Source organism: Semicossyphus pulcher, unplaced genomic scaffold, assembly GCF_022749685.1.
Source record: "Semicossyphus pulcher isolate SPU_LCO1_2020_fin unplaced genomic scaffold, fSemPul1.0.p SCAF_15, whole genome shotgun sequence".
NCBI classification, from domain to species: domain Eukaryota; kingdom Metazoa; phylum Chordata; class Actinopteri; order Labriformes; family Labridae; genus Semicossyphus; species Semicossyphus pulcher.
In genome coordinates, this window is record NW_027211659.1 from 6,963,708 (window position 1) to 6,984,460 (window position 20,753).

Consider the following 20,753-nt stretch of genomic DNA (forward strand, 5'->3'; position numbering starts at 1 on the left):
GCTCTCCCAGTGTTACGTGCTCTATTTGCTGCCTGGAAGGCGATGTGGACGTGAAGAGCCCTCGCTGGTGACGGCGGGGTGATGGAAAAATAATTAGCGTTGCTGAGGAAAAGTTTCCTCTCGCCCGAGCTCTCAGACAAACACGCCGGGCCTCAACCCCAAAACAATGTTGATCAAAGCACGTAAACATCTGGAGCAATGAGACTCCTGCCTTCGGAACAAAGATATCTATTTATATTTTTCCAAGATCGCCACCAAAGATAACCAGGCTGTGTGCATGAGGGAGCACTTAGAATACCAAAGGTTTTAGCGTGTGATACTGTAGCCTACCTGCATATCCCCCCACCTGTATCTGCTCTCATCTTTGTTTTTCACAATCCTCACTCCCACATTAACACATTCTCAGGCTTTTGTACTCATGTCGCCTCTCCCTAACCACCTATCTTTGTCTCCCCCCTCTCCCTTCTCTCCTGCACACACCTTTTCTCTTCACCGGGCAGCAGGTGTTGAGTGGTTGTGTTTACTCCCCCCCGCCTCCTTCATACCCTTCCCTCTCTCTCTTTCCCTTTCTCCCTCTGTCTCTCTCTCTCTCTCTCTGGCAGCTGGTAAGAGGAGGGAGGACGCTATAACAGCTGCACATGAGGGCGGGTGGAAAAAAAAAAAAAAGCGCACAAGGCAAACAGCTCCAATCCCCTCAGGGTTGTCAACTCCAATCCCCCCAACCTCTGGCGTTTTTTAACCAGGCAAACAGAGGGAAAACTGTTGCAGTCGAACGACATCAGGGTCCCCGTTCCATTAGCCCTACCTGGTGATCTCAGCCACACTCGCGCTCCCAGAGGGTTGCCTGAGCCGAGCGGTCTAGTAGCCTGCATGAGAAGTATCCACTTAAATCCACTTACTACCATTTAATTATTTCGAGTTTGAAAAACATGTCACTTCCAAATGGAAATTTAGCTGGAGGTACTTACATCTGTTGGAGAAAAACACAAAACAACGGACACCATCAGGGTGCTTTTTTTTTTCCTCTACTCTTTTTTTTTCCAGCCCTCTCAGAGTCTGAGCTGCCTGTGTGTGTGTGTGTGTGTGTGTGTGTGTGTGTGTGTGTGTCGTTTTCACAAACAGCATCAAAATACATGAGATCAGCTCTCGGGCTTTGTTTGGCCCTGGCAAGGTTAGGCCAGCCTCATTCCAAATTTCCTGAGGGGGGAACAGAGAGAAAAACGATTCCATGCAGATAAATCACTCGCACAGATCAAAAGACAAATCAGTGGCAAAGACAAAAGATGCTGACTTGCAGAGAACAATGGAGACAGAGAGACGTAGGTATCAGAGGAGCCGGCCCTAAGATCCCCGGCTCCGCTCAATCAAACCTGCTAACCAGGGTTTGCATACTAGGTCAAACAAACTCTCGCGTCTGCAGGAGAGAAAGTGTGTTTAAGCTGATCTTGTTGAGCACTACAAGTAGGATCGAGTTTCTGGCTTTGGAATCTCATCCTCTAGGTTTGATTTACCCTCGAAAGTTGGATACGTCCCGGTTAGGAGGGAGAGAGAAAGAGAGTAGGGCTGGGTATCGATAAGGATTTCTCAGTTCGATTCCGATTCCATTTGATATCGATTTGTTTAGGGGTTGATCAAAATGTTTAATGTTTACAATAAGGATTGACCCCATCATGTACTTCTTATTTACATTACAAACACACAGCAGTCAACACAATATTAACATTTTTATGAATTAGACAACTAAAGAACTTTTTTTTCCAGTTTCAGATTTTTAGTCTGGCTCGTGGTTTTGATCAAACGAACTGGGGTTCAACCTGTGCGAGATTTGGCCACGAGATCTCAACGTGTGAAGAACAAAACCACACGAGATTAAGAGTTATGGTGAAAGGCAGACTGGATAACAATACACCGAAAATACACTCGCGACCAAAGCCGACGCTAACGGAGAACTAACTTACATATTCATGGACGCACACGCGATAAAAAGAGTCCATTGGCAATCACTGATGTCTCCGTAGTAGGTGCAGTAAACAAGTCCGGGCATGTCTCCCTCACTGGCTAATTCTAGGGGGATGCGCTGAGTCGTGCTGCGTTCAGGAGCGCTCAGAAACGTGAGTGATCAGACACGTTTTTATATTCTTTTAAAGATTGATCTCTGGATTATTAATCGATATTTGGTCTTTCAAATGAGAATCGGAAAAACGTATTTGTGGAACCCAGCCCTAAAAGAGAGGGGGTAAACTATTTGATATAGAGCATCTGTGTGTGTGTGTGTGTGGGTTGTTGTGCACACGCACATCTGTGTGCTTTGATGTATGCGTTCAGCCGGGCTTTCTCCACTTCTGCATCTAAGACAAGAAGTCCTGTCCCGTGCAGCCCTTCACGCATCACAGCCCCCAGTCTTCTATTAACTTCTTCAACACGAGCAATAAATAAATATATGGAATCCACAACTCTTTATCATCCCGTCATCGCTTTAGAGAAATCGAGGTGTCACAGAGAAAAGAGCCCTTTGGGAAGTAACGTGTAGGAGACAAGACCCAGCAGCGCCCCTCGCCAATATTACCTTTTGATCAAACTGCTTCACAGATATGAGAGGAAGCAACACATCACTTTTACAGCTCTGTTCTCGCTTTAAAAAACAACCCTCACAAAGGGAAGGGTCATATGAAAAGCACCTTGTGATTTAGCTTTAAAGCATATTTTATAATGTAGAAGGACCAAATTATATTCAGAAAAACACAGTTCAGCATGCACGGCTGACAGTCGTTATTTGATCCCCCTCCTCTGAGATCCATGTATGATAACACATCAATTTAGATTAAGGTGATATGAAAGAGAAATGTAAAGTAGGCTTCAAAGGGGGAGGAGCTGATGCATTTGAGATGAATAAAATGATATTAAAATTAACATGTTGAGCTTCGGCACAGTCACAATTGACCTGTGAAGTGTGCTTAACAAGGAAATATGTGAAAACTGAAGCGCTGGGTCCAGACGGGCTGTAATAGCCGGCCCATAAAATCTGCTGAACTCGCCGAAAGAATGTCACACGTGTCTTGACATCGGGCTTTATTCAAATATCAGGGGGGATAAAGAGCCCGATAAGGTCAAAGGATTTACCTTAATAGATTTGGAAGGGCCCCCATTTCAGGTGTCAGACGGGAAAGAGGGAGAAGCTTTAAAATATAAGCGCTAAACCGAGCTGGGTCGCGCCCCCCGATGAAACACACTCCACTCGCTATCTCCAGTCCAAACAAGTGTGATTTGATAGCGCTGTTCTGGCCTGGAACAGAGGGAAAAAACAAGCCCAGTGCCACAACAAAGACAGGAAATTCAGCATAGATTCCTACTTCTCTCTTTTCTCCTGCCTCTCTATACCTAACAATGCTGGTAATGGAGAGAGAACAGTGCCCGGGGCTGGCAGAGACACCTGCGACATATTTTCTACCCCCCCCCCCCCCCTTCTCCCGCCAACACCCCCGCCTCCCCCCCCCGTCCACCCTCCCCGCTCTTCCCACCCCCTCGACATTAAAGTCCTTCACAGAAATCAGAATTTAATAAATCACCCCAGAGCCTGACAGAGTTTATCTCCGGGGGTCGCCTCCACTGTGCAGAGACTCACAGACAGACAAAGCCCGGCCCGATAAGATGTGAAATTAAATACAGTTAGCAGTTTGAGACAAAGGAGGGAGAGTGTCACAGCGAGCTTTGTACGGCGTAAACGGCTGGCTGCTGGTGCGCGCACACACACACACAAACGCCACGGAGACAGCGGGGTGATTCATTTCAGGTTTCCTCTCACATTTAGCCTCATTTGCATCATCCACTGTCAACATATCGCCTCTCCCAGATATGTTCAAGAGCTTTCATTAGACGTCCAGGGGATGACATCCTTTTTACCCAGATGCACCATTATTAATCACTAGCTCTACTCCTATGTGGACTCATCTCCATCACGGATCAAGCGCTATCTGCCCGTGTTTCCTTTCATTCAGCAGACATCCCTGACATCAGCCATCACTGCAGCTAAAGGAGACTTATGGGAGTGTGTTGGGGCTCAGACGACCTTATGAATGCGGTACATAAGCATTTAGCACTGAGCGGATATAAATGTGAGGATTTGTTCGACACTGGTAGGATCTGTCAGAGCAGCCCCGCGCGCATACTGTACAGCATACCAACATGTGGGCTCTGTAGAACAATTAGCGGAACATGCAATATGAAATCTCTGCCTGGTGTTATAAAGAAGCATGATTGCAATGCTTTCATACGAGTATACAATTATATTCTTTCAATTAGCTGCAGCCTCCAATTCACATCAGGATATGGCCGACCTCAGCTGTTCAAAGCTGATTTTTCCCCTGCTCGGTAGTTAAGAGAAAGCGCAGTCAGGTTTCCAGGAAGAAGCGGTGCTGGTTGTTTAATAGGCTTAGCCCGGTCTTTGGACCTGACCTTTCCCTTTTAACAATACTGAGGCCGACGGGCTCGGGCCTGCTCTGGGAACACAATGACCCGTGGGTGAAGCCTAATCTTCTCCAACTCCATTCTCTCTGCTGACCAGACGGCCTTCGTCCACAGCCTCTCTGTTGCTCCAACTGATGTCTTCCTGCTGAGACAACAGTGCCAAGGAACTGTCAACAGGCCCGGCACAGCAGGGGCCCCGACTGGGCCTCTTACCCGGAGCCCTTCAAGGGTCCGCAGGCACCGACACTCGGCGCTCAAAAGTGCGATTGTCGCTTGGCAGAATGTGGAGAATGACAGGAATGCTGGGTGCCATCATGGACCCTGATAACGTCCTACATCTAAGAGCATGATTAGCCGTCTCTGCAGTCAGCCCGTCTATGGGTGTGATTGAAAAAATGGGCTGCTGGGTATTGTAGGCCTGTCATTACATTGCAGCAGCTTGTCATTTTGAACAACCTGAACCTGAACCTCCCACTTCACGGGTATAACCGTCAACTATAAATCATGTGGCGGTAGCTACATTAATGCAAAATATGGCTATTAAATGTGTAAATTGAGGCTCTAAGACTTCAGAGTGAAGTGAGGACAGCTCAGGAACTTAACATTAACAAAGCTTTTAACATAGCTATTAAAAAAGAAACCAGCAGATCTTACAGCCACACATTCGAGGCAACTTAAGCTTTACCAATCTTCAGCTTCAACTTCTGTAATCTTGCATTGTGAAAGGCTTTGATGACATGAATTGAAGTAATATTACCCAATATAACATGCAATAACAGGAAACACAAACAGCACGCCTGAGTGAAATGTTTCTAATTGAGTTTTTCTGAAACCGAAACCAGCATCAGAGATGCCTCCGATACGGCCTAAAATGCGGTATCGGGTATCGACCAGTGCGTCAGACATATCTCCTGATAAGCTCCCAACAAGGACATGTTTCCTCCTCTACAAACATAATAATATATATTTTAGTAACTACAGTTTTAGAGCAGCAAAGAAGAACTGATTCAGTTCAAATTATCATTTGACCATTGCAAACAACTACAGTGTGGCGCTAGTGGACTGTCAAACGTTATTCAAGGTGTATCAGTATTTAAAGTTGTAATCTTGAAGATCTCAGTTTGGTTCTCTTTGGCGACACCTGTGGCGATAAACTGTAAATGCGGGAGCACACTTCCCAGATATCCAGACAGTGTTGCATGTGTGACGTCCACGGTTGGCTCCGGTTGTAACTCTTGATTTTCTTTGCTGATGGTCGCTTTCCTTTTTAGACTGAATTTGTTTCTTTTTTTCTCCACTTATTTTTGAAGTCCATCCAATCCATCTTTTCTTTGTTTGTTCAGCCATAGTAGATTACTGTTTACTCGCAACACTTGCAGAGACCGGAAAAGCAGCCGCTTAGCTCCGCCTACCCTCTCTGACAGACCAACCACTGCTGGCTGATGGAAAACGTGTCACTAACTGGGCGCCGCTTGTGATTTTTTTCCCGCAAAAGTCGCCACAGACACCCAGTCCGTAATACTGCAAATGCAAAGGCTTTCATCAGTGGGCCACAGGCTCAATCACCATTGTGTTACCTCATCTGGCGATAGATAGTGACTAAACAGACATTTAATTACATGAAAATCTTTGAGATAATACTTGAAAAGGTTGTATTCTTCCAATTTATAGTTTTGATAATTAAATACATAAACAAAAAAAATAATGCCGTTCAAAAGGTGTTTTGTCACAACATTTTTTAAAAGACACCAGGAGTTAGCCTGCCGCTAACGTTACATTAACTTGTTTCTAGGTGCTCAGCTTGTTTTAAAGTGTGGATTCCTTCATACAGCTGTTAAAAAAACTATTAAAAAAGTGTAGTTTCTGTTACACATAAGTAGTATAGGGGTACTCGGTATTGGCTTAACCCCAAGTCTCGATAAGTGAATCAGTACCAGGAAGGAAAAAACGGTATCGTCACATCTCTAGTTTCTATTATACCTCATTGGCAGTGCTGTAAACGCATGTGTACACGCAAACACACACAGACACATTCAAGAGCCAAGTCCCAGATGACTATGAATGCCCTCATACAAAGCCCATTGCTGCAGCAAGAGCATATCAGATAAAGGAGGAAGTAAAGAAATGCCTCAGAACACAAATGTACCCACTGCTGCATTACTTTTTTAAGTGTTTGATCTGCGCGCGAGCTGACAAGGCAGTTCATTCTTTCCCAAATATTTTCTGGTTTTATTTCTTCTTATGTTCAAATGATGTGCTGTGAAAGGTTGCTCTTTCTTCTCTCCGTGCAAGTAAACTACACAAAGACGTGTTTGATCTCTGAAATCCGATCTGTATTTCTAGCATTGTCTCCAGTTCCTACTGTGGCATCTTAAAGGTCAGGAGTGAAAGGCCATTTGATAACTACAGAAAGACCTTTTGGCTTTATTACACTGCCTTTCATCTCCTTTCCTGCAGAGGTTAAAACAAAGCATTGCATCCTTTGAAAAAGAAAGGATAAAATGGATCGCTTTGGAGCCTCGAGCCCTTTTTTGTGTCACTGGGGGAAGTCTGGCATCCAGTGTACAAGGAAAAAAAAACTCTAGAGGGGTGTGTTTCTGAGAGTCTTCTCAGGCACAATTAGCATATGTCCTCTCAACCTTCTATCAAACCTCTCAATGAGACCCTGAAATCCTATTGAGATATTATTACCACTCAAACAGGGCATTAGACAAAACATCTAACGCTCCTACAGGTGCACACGTCCAAAAACACACACACACACACGCACACACAATCACAGCTCAATGACACCCACTTCCCACTGAATATTCCTTTCTTTTTAATGGTAACCTTGGGAGATGAAGCTGCACCGGCGCAACACTTAACAGCCACTAGTCTGAGAAAAATGTTTTTGATATGCTTGTGTCATTTAATCATCCACATTCTGCCGAGGCTGTGCAGGACAATTTTGCAGGATATTAACTCCCAACTAAACCCTGGCTTGTATCATTTGTGGGGCCAGTCAAGCAGGAGTCCCAGGAGGTGCAGAGACTTCCTCCTCACAGTCGTAGTAATCTAAGCTTGAGTGGGCACACACACACACACGCAGACACACACACACTTGGCTAATAGACAGGTAGAATGAACCATAAAGGAATAAAGGAATCAGGAAATGTTAAAGCCTTTTACTGACAGTCACAACAGTAAAAGGATGAGTGTGTTTGTGATTTGGATGATCAGGTAACAACAATAATACAGCCTGTAATACAGTACAGGAAGTAGTTAGAGAATAAGGCTAACTGTGGTGGAGATATATATATATATTCACAGGCGGGGAAATTACTTCCTTTTCTTTTTATTTCCACGCCAAAGTTAGAGATTGAAGAGCATTCGTAAAAACGTCACTTTAACGTGATCCATTTGGACAGCTCACATTGCTTAATGGGGTAGGAAATTCATTTTTTCTGCTGTGGAAAAGACACGCAGGAAGACGTGATTCTATGCAAAATATATGAAGCCATTACGAGAAAAATGCATGAGTTTCAATAGTTGGAGAGGAGGGGGGGGGGAAAGTATTTCACTGCACGGAGGCTATCCCTATTCTTTAACCGGGGGGAGCGTCGCACACACACATACACACAGACGCACACAATGCAAAAGACAGCAAAGGCAACTGATGAAAACCATTTTTGTTCCATCACAAAGAACTAGGTCACCCTCTCATAATTGTCAATCATGCAATAAATCTCTCTGTGGCACAAATGAATACGGCATTGGAAATGAGACAAAGCTTATTGGCATGCTATGTCAGCTTGACTCAATTCATCCTTTTCACACAAGACCATTCATATGTGAAGTTGTGCGAGGGTGTCTCTCACACTCTCTCTCACACACACACACACACACACTCACTGAGCATCTCAGAAAACACACTCACCCGCTCATAATGTGGAAGTTTCAGAGGGTTAATGTATGTGGACAAACCACATTATTCCCCATACAGAACATGTCTCAGTGTATTTTCTGCGCTAGTGTGGAGTTACGAGGAGCGTGCACAAGGAGCGCACGGCGTTAGCACATGCATGGAAGGAGTTTAAAGTGATTCCTACAAGTTATTTCAAGCGTTAGATTTTAAGTCGAAGCAAGAAGAAGCCTGACTTTTCTGCTAACCTAACAGCATACCATGTGTACAGTGCTCCGTTTCCCGCTATCTGATTGGCCGGCATGCATTGCCTTGACACAGCACTACAGCTCCATCCGCGCAGGTTCGTGTCACGTCTCCGAGGACCCGACTGTCACTCTTTAAGAGGAGGGTAATAATAGCCGGGCGCCACAGCAAGTGGTGGCACAGGCGATTTTAAAGAAACATCAGGGAGACGGTGACATTTGAGTCTACGAGGAGAGAAACCCAAGCGCTGCAACCAATAAAGACTCCCACCAATATTCTCACTAGGCTTGGAGGGGGGTGGGGGGAGACAAGAGAAGCAGGAAGAGAGAGAGATGTCAGTGTTAGATGAAAATGTGTTGACCTGGTGATATTGATACCACCGCTCATAACCTCTACAGGTGTGCAGCGCCGTCAGGAAGCCGCTCGGGGTGTGGCTATCTCCGTGGATAACAGCCAGAATTGCCGACATTATCATTTTACAGTGCAACGGACGAGCTCAGAGAGGAAGTTTTTTTTTTTAACATGAATTTAAAGAAACACAAGCGCCGAATAAGGTTTGTTCATATGAGCTGCTAAAACAGCACGATGTTCTCTGACAGCGAGGGCAGCAGAACTTCTTCTTGATTTTCTAATTTAAGAGAAATTCCGATGACATTGACCCCGAGATTAATGACTGCTTTATTAATGAGCAGATTTAGCGAGGTTATCCTGGAGGTTTTTTTTTCCTTCCATCATTTGAGAGACAGATCTGGAACAATCTGCTGATCCATGTCCAGCGCTGTCGCTCGAACCGAACGTATAGATGTGACCTATAAATGTACTATTAAAGAACATGTTGAAGTGGCCTGCGCAGAGAGGAAATTAAATATGAATCACTCACATTTCCGGCCTGAAAACAGTTTACTCAGCTGGTTTAGTTTACTCTCAATTTAAATCATTTATTTACTTTTAAAATAGTTTTGTTCACAGACCTGAATTGAGCACCAGAATCTCAGAGCAGGTTAGCGTCTGGCCCGCTGCCTCCACAGGAACTCATTTTAAGCACGTTGTTAGTTATAATTCAATGCAACAAATTGACTGCATAAAGTGTTTCTGGTGTCTAAGTGAATTCAGACTTCACATAAATAGCTGTGGGGCCGTTTTCTTAGTTTTTCATCGCAAGGCATCGACTGAGCAGATGCTTTGAACCACCATAGAATGTGCTGCTAGTCTCAAGTGTCATTAGCTTCAGGGCTTTTCCAGCTAGCGCCAGGTAAAGATTAGATAACAATCAGCCCTTTAATAGATACTGTTGGAGGCACTGGAGCCGTTCCTGTGCCGCGCCGTTCATCTGAAGCTAACAACAGAAGAAGAGAGAGTGGAAACCGATGTCATTTCCTCCCTGATTTTCGTCTCTGTGATGTGCCGCTGAGCCCCGGCGAGGAACACAGCTGTTGTTAAATTACATGTTAACTGTTGGCTCGAACTAGTGTCAGTGTTCAGAGTGTCTGTCTGTCTGTGTGAGTCTGGGCAGGTCCGACTGAAATGTGATATGACAGAATTGTAGAAAAAAGGAATATGAAGCAATATGTTGAAGATTTTCAGAATAAAACTGATAGATTTGATTATTTTGGCATTGAATATTTGTCTTTGCGTGCATCTGCTCTGCAAACACATCAAAGCTACTTCTTAATAATGTCAAATTACACAGGATGCTATTTTAATTGCATGATAGTGGACGTGTTTTTCGAGTTTTTTCCTACCCTTTAGTAAAATGAGAAGAGAAGTTGTGGTATCATAACATGATGTGCATCGCTTCAGCGGGCTCCAAAAGTACAAAGGGCTTTTTGTTGGATGACATTCCTCTCTTAATATACTTCAATTATAAGGAGGAGTTTTTTTGTATCGAGCGGAGAGCTCCGAAAACATCGACACTGGAGGAATAACATCTGCATGTTTACTCAGGAGAAGATTCATCCCTGATAGCCTCCCTGAAAATGAAGAAGTGGGGGGGGGGGGGGGGGGGGGGGTAGAAAAAAACAAGTGGAGGAAATTTGTGGAATCCCATCTGAGATTGCTTCCCTGATGGATTCCTTTTCCTGTCAGCTCAGACGAGAAATGAAGCCGGGGAAAATTAACTCCTGATACAGTTACGCTGAATTAGACAGAGAGAGGAGAAAAAAACCTACACACTTTTTAAGGATTCCAGCCTTGTCATTTTCAATTTTCTGCTCTTTGGACATGCTTGTATTCAGATTCCCCAACATCTATTCGCCATATCAATCCTAATTAGACAATCTGGGCCCACGAAGGATGGGAGCCGAGTTATTTGCATAATTTAATCATAAATACTCAGTGATACATATTTCCAAATGCATTTGTACAATTATCTTTTCATCCTTGGGGCAAAAGTATTAATATGATTAGGCAATAATTCTTTAAAAAAGGGGGGAAAATAGGAAACCAGCAAGTGTGCACTCTTTTTTAAACTCCAGCTTTGGGCTATATGAAAAATTAATTAATTTCTGAGGAAAATCAATTTCTCTATGTGACCATATTAGACAGAGCCAGGCAAGGGCCTGCATTCCTCCTCCAATCAGGAAATCTCATCTGCTCCCTCTAACTTCTGTCAGTAGCGTTTAACATCCTGGTCGGAGCGTCAGTGACTTCAGCCACGCTCCCTAAATGTGCTGTAATGTGAAGGAGCCGTGAGTAAAGACAAGCAGGGGAGCTGCGAGTGGAGGGGAGAGGAGGACGGAGGATCAGAGTGACCCAAAATCTATCGCTGGCGTGTCAGGCAATCAGTCTCGAGTGTGAAATCATCAGGTGAAATCACTGTTAACAAATCTGCTGAGAAGTCATACTGACAGATAGATATCAAACAGCGTATGTCTATTGTCAGTAAAAATCAAAGCTAGTGGCTCTTTAAAGTAAAAATAGGGCATTTTAACGTGGAGAGACACGATGTCAACGTGTGATAGAAACCATTTCATTTGCTGGAAGAATTAATTAGTAATTCAATTGCTGCTGCGGAGCCAGTAAAGGCATGCAAATAAGATAGGAGCTTGGACAACTAATGCATCCAACAGGCAAATTAACAATACGGGCCTCTTTGCCATGCAAATAGCCTCTAAATCCACAAATGACATTAGACAGTGTCAAACAAAGCCTCTTTAACAAGTAAAATCTGGTTCCTGCAGTCTTGGCTCGGCTTCGCTATATAAAGAATGAAGAAATTAATGTTACTTTTTTCTTCTCAGCTTATCTGAGGATTTTTTTTCCCTTAAAAAATGTTTTAATTTGCGCTTGTTCCAGCTGAACGAGTGTCAAGTCAATAAAGCAATTCTGATTTTCAAGGAGACTATTTGTTTGCATAAAAACACCTTGCCGCCATCTGCCAACTGCACAGTTGACTTGAGCACATGTACTGTACCTAATCAAATTTAGCAGAGCCCCACTGAAGGATTAAAAACTGGAAAAAAAAAGAACTAAAAATGCTTTTTTTCCCCTAAGATAAAGAAACAACACACAATATGAGAGCCAATTTGACTTTCAAGAAAGTACTTGAATAGATTTGGATTTTAAACAGCTTTGTATACTACTCTCTTCCCTCTCTCTCTCCCTCTCTCTAATCAGGCATCTGTCACTCTGTTTTTGAAGTTATTATCGCCCAAGCTCCCTCTTGGATGTGGTTGCTGGGTGACGGGTATCTTAGCACCCACTCTGACTGGGAATGATTTGAATGGAATCCAGAAATCTCCCCTGAGTACCTGTAAACACATCCGTGCCTTGTAGAAAACAAATATATTATAAGAGAGCTCAGCGGAGGAAGAGGAGGGAGAGAGACAAGCTGGCACCCTCGGTGGCAGCTCACACTGAGCGCTAAACAAAACAATTACCGTCATTTGCAAATATGTGTGTTTAGGCATAAACACTCTTGAAATGGGGAACAAGAGAGGTGATAGCTCTCATAGCACTCTCTGTCACATCAGTATCAATTAAATATCTGTTAAAGAAAAAGTCGTTTGGCTGCGACCTGTCACTCGGAACATTTCAGAGGCAGGTCTGTTTGACTGAAGCGAGCCGGGGAAAATCTATTTAAGAAGGGCATGTAAGTGAAAAGCCGTCCCATTCCCAGTGGTGGGACATTGTCTGGGGCGTGTGGTTAACCTTCAAGGGTAGACAATGATTGTCAATTAACTGCTGCATTTCTGCGCCCCAGCATCGGATAGCCTGCCTCCACAAAGCAGACCAATGAGAGATATGCGATATCTCCGCACCGCCCCCCCCCCCCCTCCTCCTGTGTTATAATAACCTTTCAGAGAGTTCAAGTGTCACACAGCAATAAGAACCTTTTCCATCCCACCACGGGGAAAATGAAAAGGAAAACAAGTAGCTGGAACAGAGGGCTCCTGGAGGGCTCCTGGAGGGCCAGAGTCATAATGTAGGGGGAGATTACTGAACCTGGATCAGTCTGGGAGCAAAGAGCCAACACTGCTAATCTGGCACGAGAGTCCTTAAGAAAATGAAGGGGTCAGGAATGACGATATTTCTAGTATCTTTAAAGAACAGTAATTACTTAAATACAGTGTGGCTTATTAGGAAAAGTACAGGTAGTTCAAACACCGACTTTCCATTGAGGATTCTTCCTTTTTTAATCCATCAAACATTTAAAAAATCAAAAAAATTCCTGCTCTACATTCCTGCCCGACACCGTTTTCCGTATTCAAAAAGTGTTCTGCTAAAGTAAGCATAGTAGGGAACAATTTGGTTGGAGCTTGTTTGTGTCCACATCAAAACTAAAGCAGCGGGACGTAGCGGTGCTCTGTGATGCTATTCACATTCACACTGTGTGCAAAATGAGAGTAGTGTTGTTTTAACACAATAGACCGTGGGAGGGAAAAAAACAGCATGTGAAATAGTAAGAGCCATTGTACAGGAGTATTATTCACTTCATTGTTAGCCCTCTGCCACTGTATAAAAAGAGTAGTGACATTGTAGTAATAGGGCGAGATGAAAAGCTAAAGTATCTCAGGCAGCAGGCTGTTGTTGTGTAACCTGAGCGGGGTTAAACCGGTGAACTCAGATACTTTTTAGCTGACAGTAAGTCGCTGCAAAACGGGAGTTAGACTTTGGAGAGAGGGGGGAACTCGTTTTCACCTACAGGGCCGACCTGCGTCCCCTTTACTCACACTGATCATTTTGTCAGCAGCAATGCAACGACAGGCGGTGTAAAGCACACATCCCTGCAAATAAAATCAACTCTTTCTAAGTAACAGAAGCCTTTTATCCAGCGGATGCCTCCCCGTTCCATGATGTAATTCTCCAAATGGGGCAGGCAGGCGGGCAGGCCGGGTCTGAGTGATTGATTTCAGCCCAGCACCGGGAGTACCTGGCTGCTTTCAGAGACAATTACAGTCCTGTCCATGTGCCCGTAATAGCCCAGCACTTTAGCGTCATTAAAGCGACGCGAGGCACTGCATTATCCTTTAACCCCATCGCTGGCCATCCCCCCATTGACAACCCGGAGAGTTCAACCACATACTTTGTCACCTGAAGCCCCACGCCAGGCTTGAGAGGAGGATCACCACACGGTATGTCTTTCTCCACAGACAGAGAGAGAGAGAGAAAGGAGGAGGGGGGGGTCTGCTCCCTTGATGCTTTATGTAAATGATGCTTAAGCACCAAAGTGCACAGGTGAGTTGTTGAGACAATTGCAGCAGCGATGGAAATGTATGGAGCTGGAGCATATTTATAAGCTCCAAATAATGTATACAGATCAGAGAGGCTGACTTTTTTTAAGGACAGAATGAAAAGAAAATTTAAGGGTGTGTTTTTATTGATAGAAAAATTATAACGCCAAAGATTTTAATAAATAAACTACATGAGAAAAAAGCCGAAGAATTAAAAGTTTCATTGTTATAATATCCGTCTGTATGCTCCTTAAAAGGATGTGTAACTTATTTGATTTTGCATTTTGCACTTTGCAGGTAAACCAACACTTTCATAGTCAAACTGCATCCAAATTTCATACATTTGGATCCTAATGGTGCATAAAATAAACATGATTTATTTCTACTATTTGCACAAAAACTTCTACCTATATGTGTGTTTTTACTTGCAGTGATTTTGAATTAACTTTAATCTCACACTATAATTTTTTTTATGCTTTAAAAAACCTGAGATACCCGAGTGCTTCTAAGTGTTTATTGCTATTCCCCACTGATGTGAGCCTTTCCATCATATTTGCATTTCCAGCTCATTTCTGGGTAGCAGATCAATATGGAATCAATCATAGTGACAGGTAAGATGGTAAATTTGACCAAGCTGAACCATCCTGTGAGACTGAGCGATACATCAAAGCTAGGAGCAACAGGACAGCAAAAAAATGACTTTTAATCAAATATTGATCCCCACTTAAATCACTCCATATTAAAACATATAAAGCTTGAAATATTTGCTGTGGTAAGATGTGTAAATGGATTAATTTCCGCATGTTTAGCTTTTCGTCTCGCTCTCTTTTTATATTAATTTATTGTTTAATATAAATGTAGGATGTTTGGTTCTTCTCTCTAAGTGTGTGTGACAATTATCCACAGCGTTTAGAGTGTGGGAAAGAAACTACCTTCACACACTCTTTTTCTTCAGGAGCCTTGAGTGAACTGTAGCCTCCTTTAAAAATGTATCTGCTGTCAGAACTAATTAAACAATTAATACAAAATGTATTCCATGTCACGTCATTATGATAATCTGGGTTTGTCTTGTTTACATTTAAAAATCAAAGTTAGCATGATTGAAATTGTGTTACCCCTGTGGCAAGGGCGTAAAACAAGCCCTACTTTTATAAAGGAGTCGTTTAAAATTAAAGTTGAGCTCAAAGTTTCCGCAAATTAAAATAATTTCAAAGTGAAGTTTGGCTCATTAAAGATGACTCCGTGCTCTTGTTCCTGACTTTTTCTTTGCAGTGACACCTGAAGTTTATTGTGAAACTGAGCCCAAGTGTAGTCTACATTATCGATTCATTTGTTCTGAGGCAGACAGGCTATCCATCATGGCACAGCTTTGCCCTGCACGTGTTAAAAACTTTCACTGAACTTTTTCTCTGATGTTGCGCGCCGGCCTCTCCCCGTCCTGCACACAACCACGAGCAGACAACTCGGATGTTTGGGTGCAGTTTAAAACACACGCTCAACGTTTCTTTTCTCACACGTAAGACAACCGTTTTTTAATTCGGCTGACAAGTTAATCACACCGCTTGAACCACTTGTTTCATAAAGGAAAAATGTCTCCCCCTTCCTTGCACCCGCGCCTTTACGCACGGCTCTCCGTAAAGACATTTAAACCCGCACAGAAATAGCCACTAACCTCGCGTTGGTGCAGTCGTTGTACAGTGTCTCGAAGTCTTTTCTGGAGATGAGTTTGCAGCGGTTCACCCCGGGTTGGATGGCGCCGAGACCTCTGAGGATGCGGACCTGCTCCACATTGCACACCACCGGCGTGATCTCCAGCCGCTTCAGCTTGGTGTAGACGGTGTGCAGTCCGCCGACCAGGTGCTTCAGGAACAGGTCGAAAGCCTGAGGAAGGCAGATGAGCTCGCAGCCGTCCACGGTGAAAGAGGCCACTTTGGCACCGCGTAACTCGACCATCTTGCACTCGTTGTTTTGCGGTATGTTTTCAACAGGCGACGGGGTCGAGTACACGGGTTTGCCGGGGGGAAGAGCCGCGGACGGGATGCCCGGGCTGCCGGTGGCGAGGAGCTCTGATCTGAACAGGTTCTGTCCGGGTCCGGATGGGGGGGCCAGGGATGGAGACGGTGATGAAGTTGTCGACGGCGGAGACGTGGTCGCGGAGGGAGTCGAGATCGGAGGCGGTTGAACCAGTGGAGTTGGTGGGATCAGAGCAGCCGGTACGGCCATGGTCACCTACAGGAGGGGAAGAGAGTAGCCGAAGTTCAAAGTATAAAACCCAGCCTGCCGAGACACCCCTAAATGAAAGAATCCACCGGAGTTTAGCTCCTCAGATAAGTTGGGAAGTAGAAAGAGCAGCCGAAAAAAGGCGTGCAGAGTGAGGGTTTTTTTGGGGGGGCTGAGCGGCGGGACAATGATCAAAGATAGGAGGAGGAATGACAGGAGGAAAATGAGCTGAAAAGTGCAGCTCCGCTCTGTGGATGAGTTGTTGTTGTCACACGGTACAGAGAGGGAGGAGCTAGGGGACAGTGGAAGCCTTTGAAGAGCAGATAACTGGGCTCGGGCTACCTCTTAAATGTTTCAGCTCTGTTAAAACGATGCATTAAGAGCTTTACATTTATGTCAGATAAAACTAATGTACAAATGTGCATGTGTTTTATTTCTAAGGTCAAAAAACACTCACTTACTATAGGTGAATTTAAGTTTCCTGTTATATCTGCTTCTAATTACACCTCACCTGCTATCCAACAGAATGCAACCCCTGTGCTTCACAGTAACCGTATTGAAAGTTGATCACTCTAACCACCATAATAAAACCTTTTAGGGCACTTTGTGTTTAATTAAACGGTTTAAAAGTAATTAGCAAACTTGTTTTTCTTCTTTCGTCCAGGTGTTCATACTTTCAGGCTTTTTAACTTGAATTCTGAAGTCATAACTGTTTGTATTTTCTCTCTGAGTCACTGCTGAAAGTACACCATATCTGCGAGACAGGAAAATATGTCTCCTTTAATTAGTCCTGTTATGATTGTGTTTATACAGCTATAGTGGCTCGAGCTGTTCCTATGAAGTGACAGCACGACAGAATGTGAGGAAATTGATGTTTTGCATGCAAACTGTTACATTATTTACATTTAATACGCTGCGTTTTTACAGTTTATAAATGTACACATGCTACTCTTAATCAAGTTTGACTGCAGTCGCCAACATAAGTTACATCATCCTACAAATAAGTAGAAATTTTCCACTTATTGTCTAATTTAAGTTCAATTTTCATGTTAACGTTTATGTAAAAATTACATGAAAATATGTGTTTATACTATGTTAAAACCCTCTTTACTTTGCGGGTGTCTTTCACAGTAATCCAGTGTCAACTTCAGCCACTGTACACACACACACACACGCACTGCGACGCCTCCACACAGAACAGCAGCTTGTTCAGGGCTTGTACTGTTTTATGATGCAAAGCACTGAAGCAAGCTTTACCAAGCCAGAACATGAACTCTGAAACTTTCTCTCAGTCTCAGACAGAGCAGGAAGGAGGGATAAAGGCGGAGAGGGATGAAGTGCAGCGCTGAAGCAGAGGTTAGGGTCGAGTTCATGTAGAGTTAAACACATGTAGTCAACATGAGGAATCACTGTACCGTTCTTCTGACCAACGCAATCAGTTGGTGTAAGGCAGACAGACAATCCATTAATAGATTGCTCCCTATTAATATTAGGATTCATTTTTGTTAGATTGGATGAGAAAAAGTACTCAACTTTTATGTGTTATTCAAGTTATGGCAGGAAACCAATACTGGACTCATTTGCAGGATGCTTGGTTTTTAGTTTTGCAGAAATTAAAGTGATAAATAAAAGAGTTTTCAGTTAGCACAACTGTAAGCATTTTTAGCCTCCGTTCACCAAAAACACAGCAGTTTTTAAAGACACTTGTTAAAGTTTAAGCAACAACTTTTGCAGAGTTTTACTTTTGCTTTGCACAGCTTTTTAAAATTGTTAATTTGCCACTAGATGCAGGGCCGTTCGTCAGGGGGGAAAAAGGGAAAAGCTTTCTGGGACCAATGTTCATCCTAACTATAAGCAATGATAATATCTTTAATTAAAACCTAAATACTCTCCCTTACTCAATAAAACAACAAAAGAAGTATTATTTTATTGTTGCTTTAGTAAAATGTAGCCTGTTTATAGAATGTAAACACTCTCTCCTAAAGTTGGCACGATTGACACAATGTCAAAACGTCCAAACTGAATCGCAGTCGGGGCACACATGACCTTAATTGGGTTGCTATTTGAAGGAATCCTTGACATAACAAAAGTGGCGCATAAAAGGGGAGATACCAAAAAGAGAGAAGAAGAAGAGAGAGCTGGCGAGGGCTGTGACCTAAACAATAACGAAGTTAAGACTTTTCTCATTTTACAACAAAACTAGACTTTGAACTTGCGGCTTCTTCTGTGGATAATAATGAAGAGGTGTCTGTACATGAGACCTACATGTGTGTGTAATGTGGGGTCATGTTTAAAGAGAAGGCGGATGAGTTTGTATGAATAAGTCAGATTTGGGATGGGCCTGTTCTCGCCATATCTATGGGCGGGCCTGACTAGATGTATTTATATTAGCTGGATTTTGGAGAGTACATCACTAAGCATGTGTTCCCATTAATAGACGGAGTGTTCTGCACATCAGGAAGAGTATTGCTTACCACAGTCTGTATTCCCTTTAATATTCGGAGTATTCCTGATGTCCGGTTGTGTCGGATCAGCTGTAAGATAAGCAGCATGCCTTTTCAAAAATTATCATTCAGGGAAAGAGGTAGCTTGTAGTGTAAAATCAATAGCTGCTTAAAATTCATTGCCAGGCAATCCATTTGCCCTTTATGTTGCTAACCTTTCACTTAAATATGCACCATATTAAGATTTCATTATATACAATGAATGTCACAACAGTTTGCACACTTTTTCTCCGGTTTGCACGGGTTAACGGCAAATCATTGCGCTTGTAATGTCTGAAAAATGACTTTCATTAACATTGTGCAGGAAAAAAGGAAAATATATGAGCCTGAGGAGCCTAATAGGTATTAAAAAGGCACCACAGGATATGCATGATGTTTTAGATACGAAGGCTTTTCAGCAGGCTGGGTGGGCTGCATGTGTCTGACCCCAGTTATGAAAACACAGCATAGCACAAAAATAAAGTCTGTATGCTGCTGCTGCTGCGCGTTACACCACAATACTGTGTTGATATAATTCAGCGCAAACGCAAAATCATCACTGGATGTGTATGGGAACGTATCTTGCGAGGAAGCAGCGTTTTACCTGTGAGAGAAATCTGTCAAAGTGGAGCGATGGATGAAATTGTTCTGGAAAAAGTAAAGTGATTGAAGTTTCCAGCGTGACTTAAGTAAGAAAACAGTTGAGAGAGTTTTCCTCAAAGTACACAGAAGTACAGTACATGTGGATGAGATTGCGGTAAACAAATGACTGTGTCAAAATGTAATCACCCTGCGTGATGTATTGCATCAGGAAAGTGTTTCAAAATGTATGGATACGCGACAGGACTTGTGTATGATCAATGACACAGTATATTGTTTGATGTAATAATTTATTCACCCCATAAAGCTTTGATAAAACAATGTTGAAAAGCAATTTAAATTGAATTCATTTAAATGTCAATTCTCATGGTTAGGATTTTTCTATAATTGGCTATTTAATTAAAATAATTTTCATAGTCATTAATACAGCCGGCAACTTGTAGCGCCCTGACGTGTTTTAATTACATGGTATTAACAAAATTGATATGCTTTAGAAAGCACGGTGAATAAGAAATAATTAGACCAATCATACATCATCCTCTTATGGACATTAAGTGTATCACAATATAATTGATGAAGTTAAAAAACAAGAGAGATAAATAACTTTAATTGAAGCGAGTTGGTGTACAGAGCTTGGAACAAAGAATCATACTCACGATGTATTATATTTCAGAGGCAATTCATTATCTGTAACATCACTTAGCTGTGTGTGCCCGGCACTCTCCCCTAACCTATGATTACATGACATTTGAAAGCACTGATACTGTGTAGTCTTTTAAAATGTCCTTTTACCTCGTCTGCATAAATCTTCAAACTGCTTTTCCGCATGGGCGAGTAAGACGAAGGGGGGGGTGGGATGCAGCTTGAGACATAAGAATCATTTAGATGCTCGGAATAAAGCACTTATTGATCATGAATATTTGTTTCTGCAAGGTTACACTGCCTTGACCCCATCTATCCTTAGACGCTGTCCAACACAAACATGCCACTGGGGGTAAAGGGGGGATGTCAGGGGGCGCGCGCTGATGGTGGAGGGTGGATGCAACTCTGGCCACATCAATTTCTTTAGAGTTAAAACATGCAGGACTTCTCTCATAACTTGTTGTGTGCTTTGTGGCAGTTTCAGTAATGTTCCACACAGAACCATACACCAACAACACGTTA

The 20,753-nt window shown here is 43.0% G+C and overlaps 1 protein-coding gene across 8 annotated transcripts in view; it reads right to left on the bottom strand.

Moving 5' to 3' along the window:
• dachd (dachshund d) overlaps positions 1–16,735 on the bottom strand; it is a 116,199-nt gene extending 99,464 nt beyond the window's left edge. For all 8 annotated transcript variants that reach the window (XM_069663009.1, XM_069663007.1, XM_069663008.1 and 5 more), the window contains exon 1: positions 15,959–16,735. In XM_069663009.1, the coding sequence (XP_069519110.1) occupies positions 15,959–16,509 (551 nt within the window). In that variant the 5' untranslated portion in view covers positions 16,510–16,735. The remainder of the gene's footprint in view (positions 1–15,958) is intronic.
• Between the last annotated feature and the right edge of the window lie 4,018 nt (positions 16,736–20,753).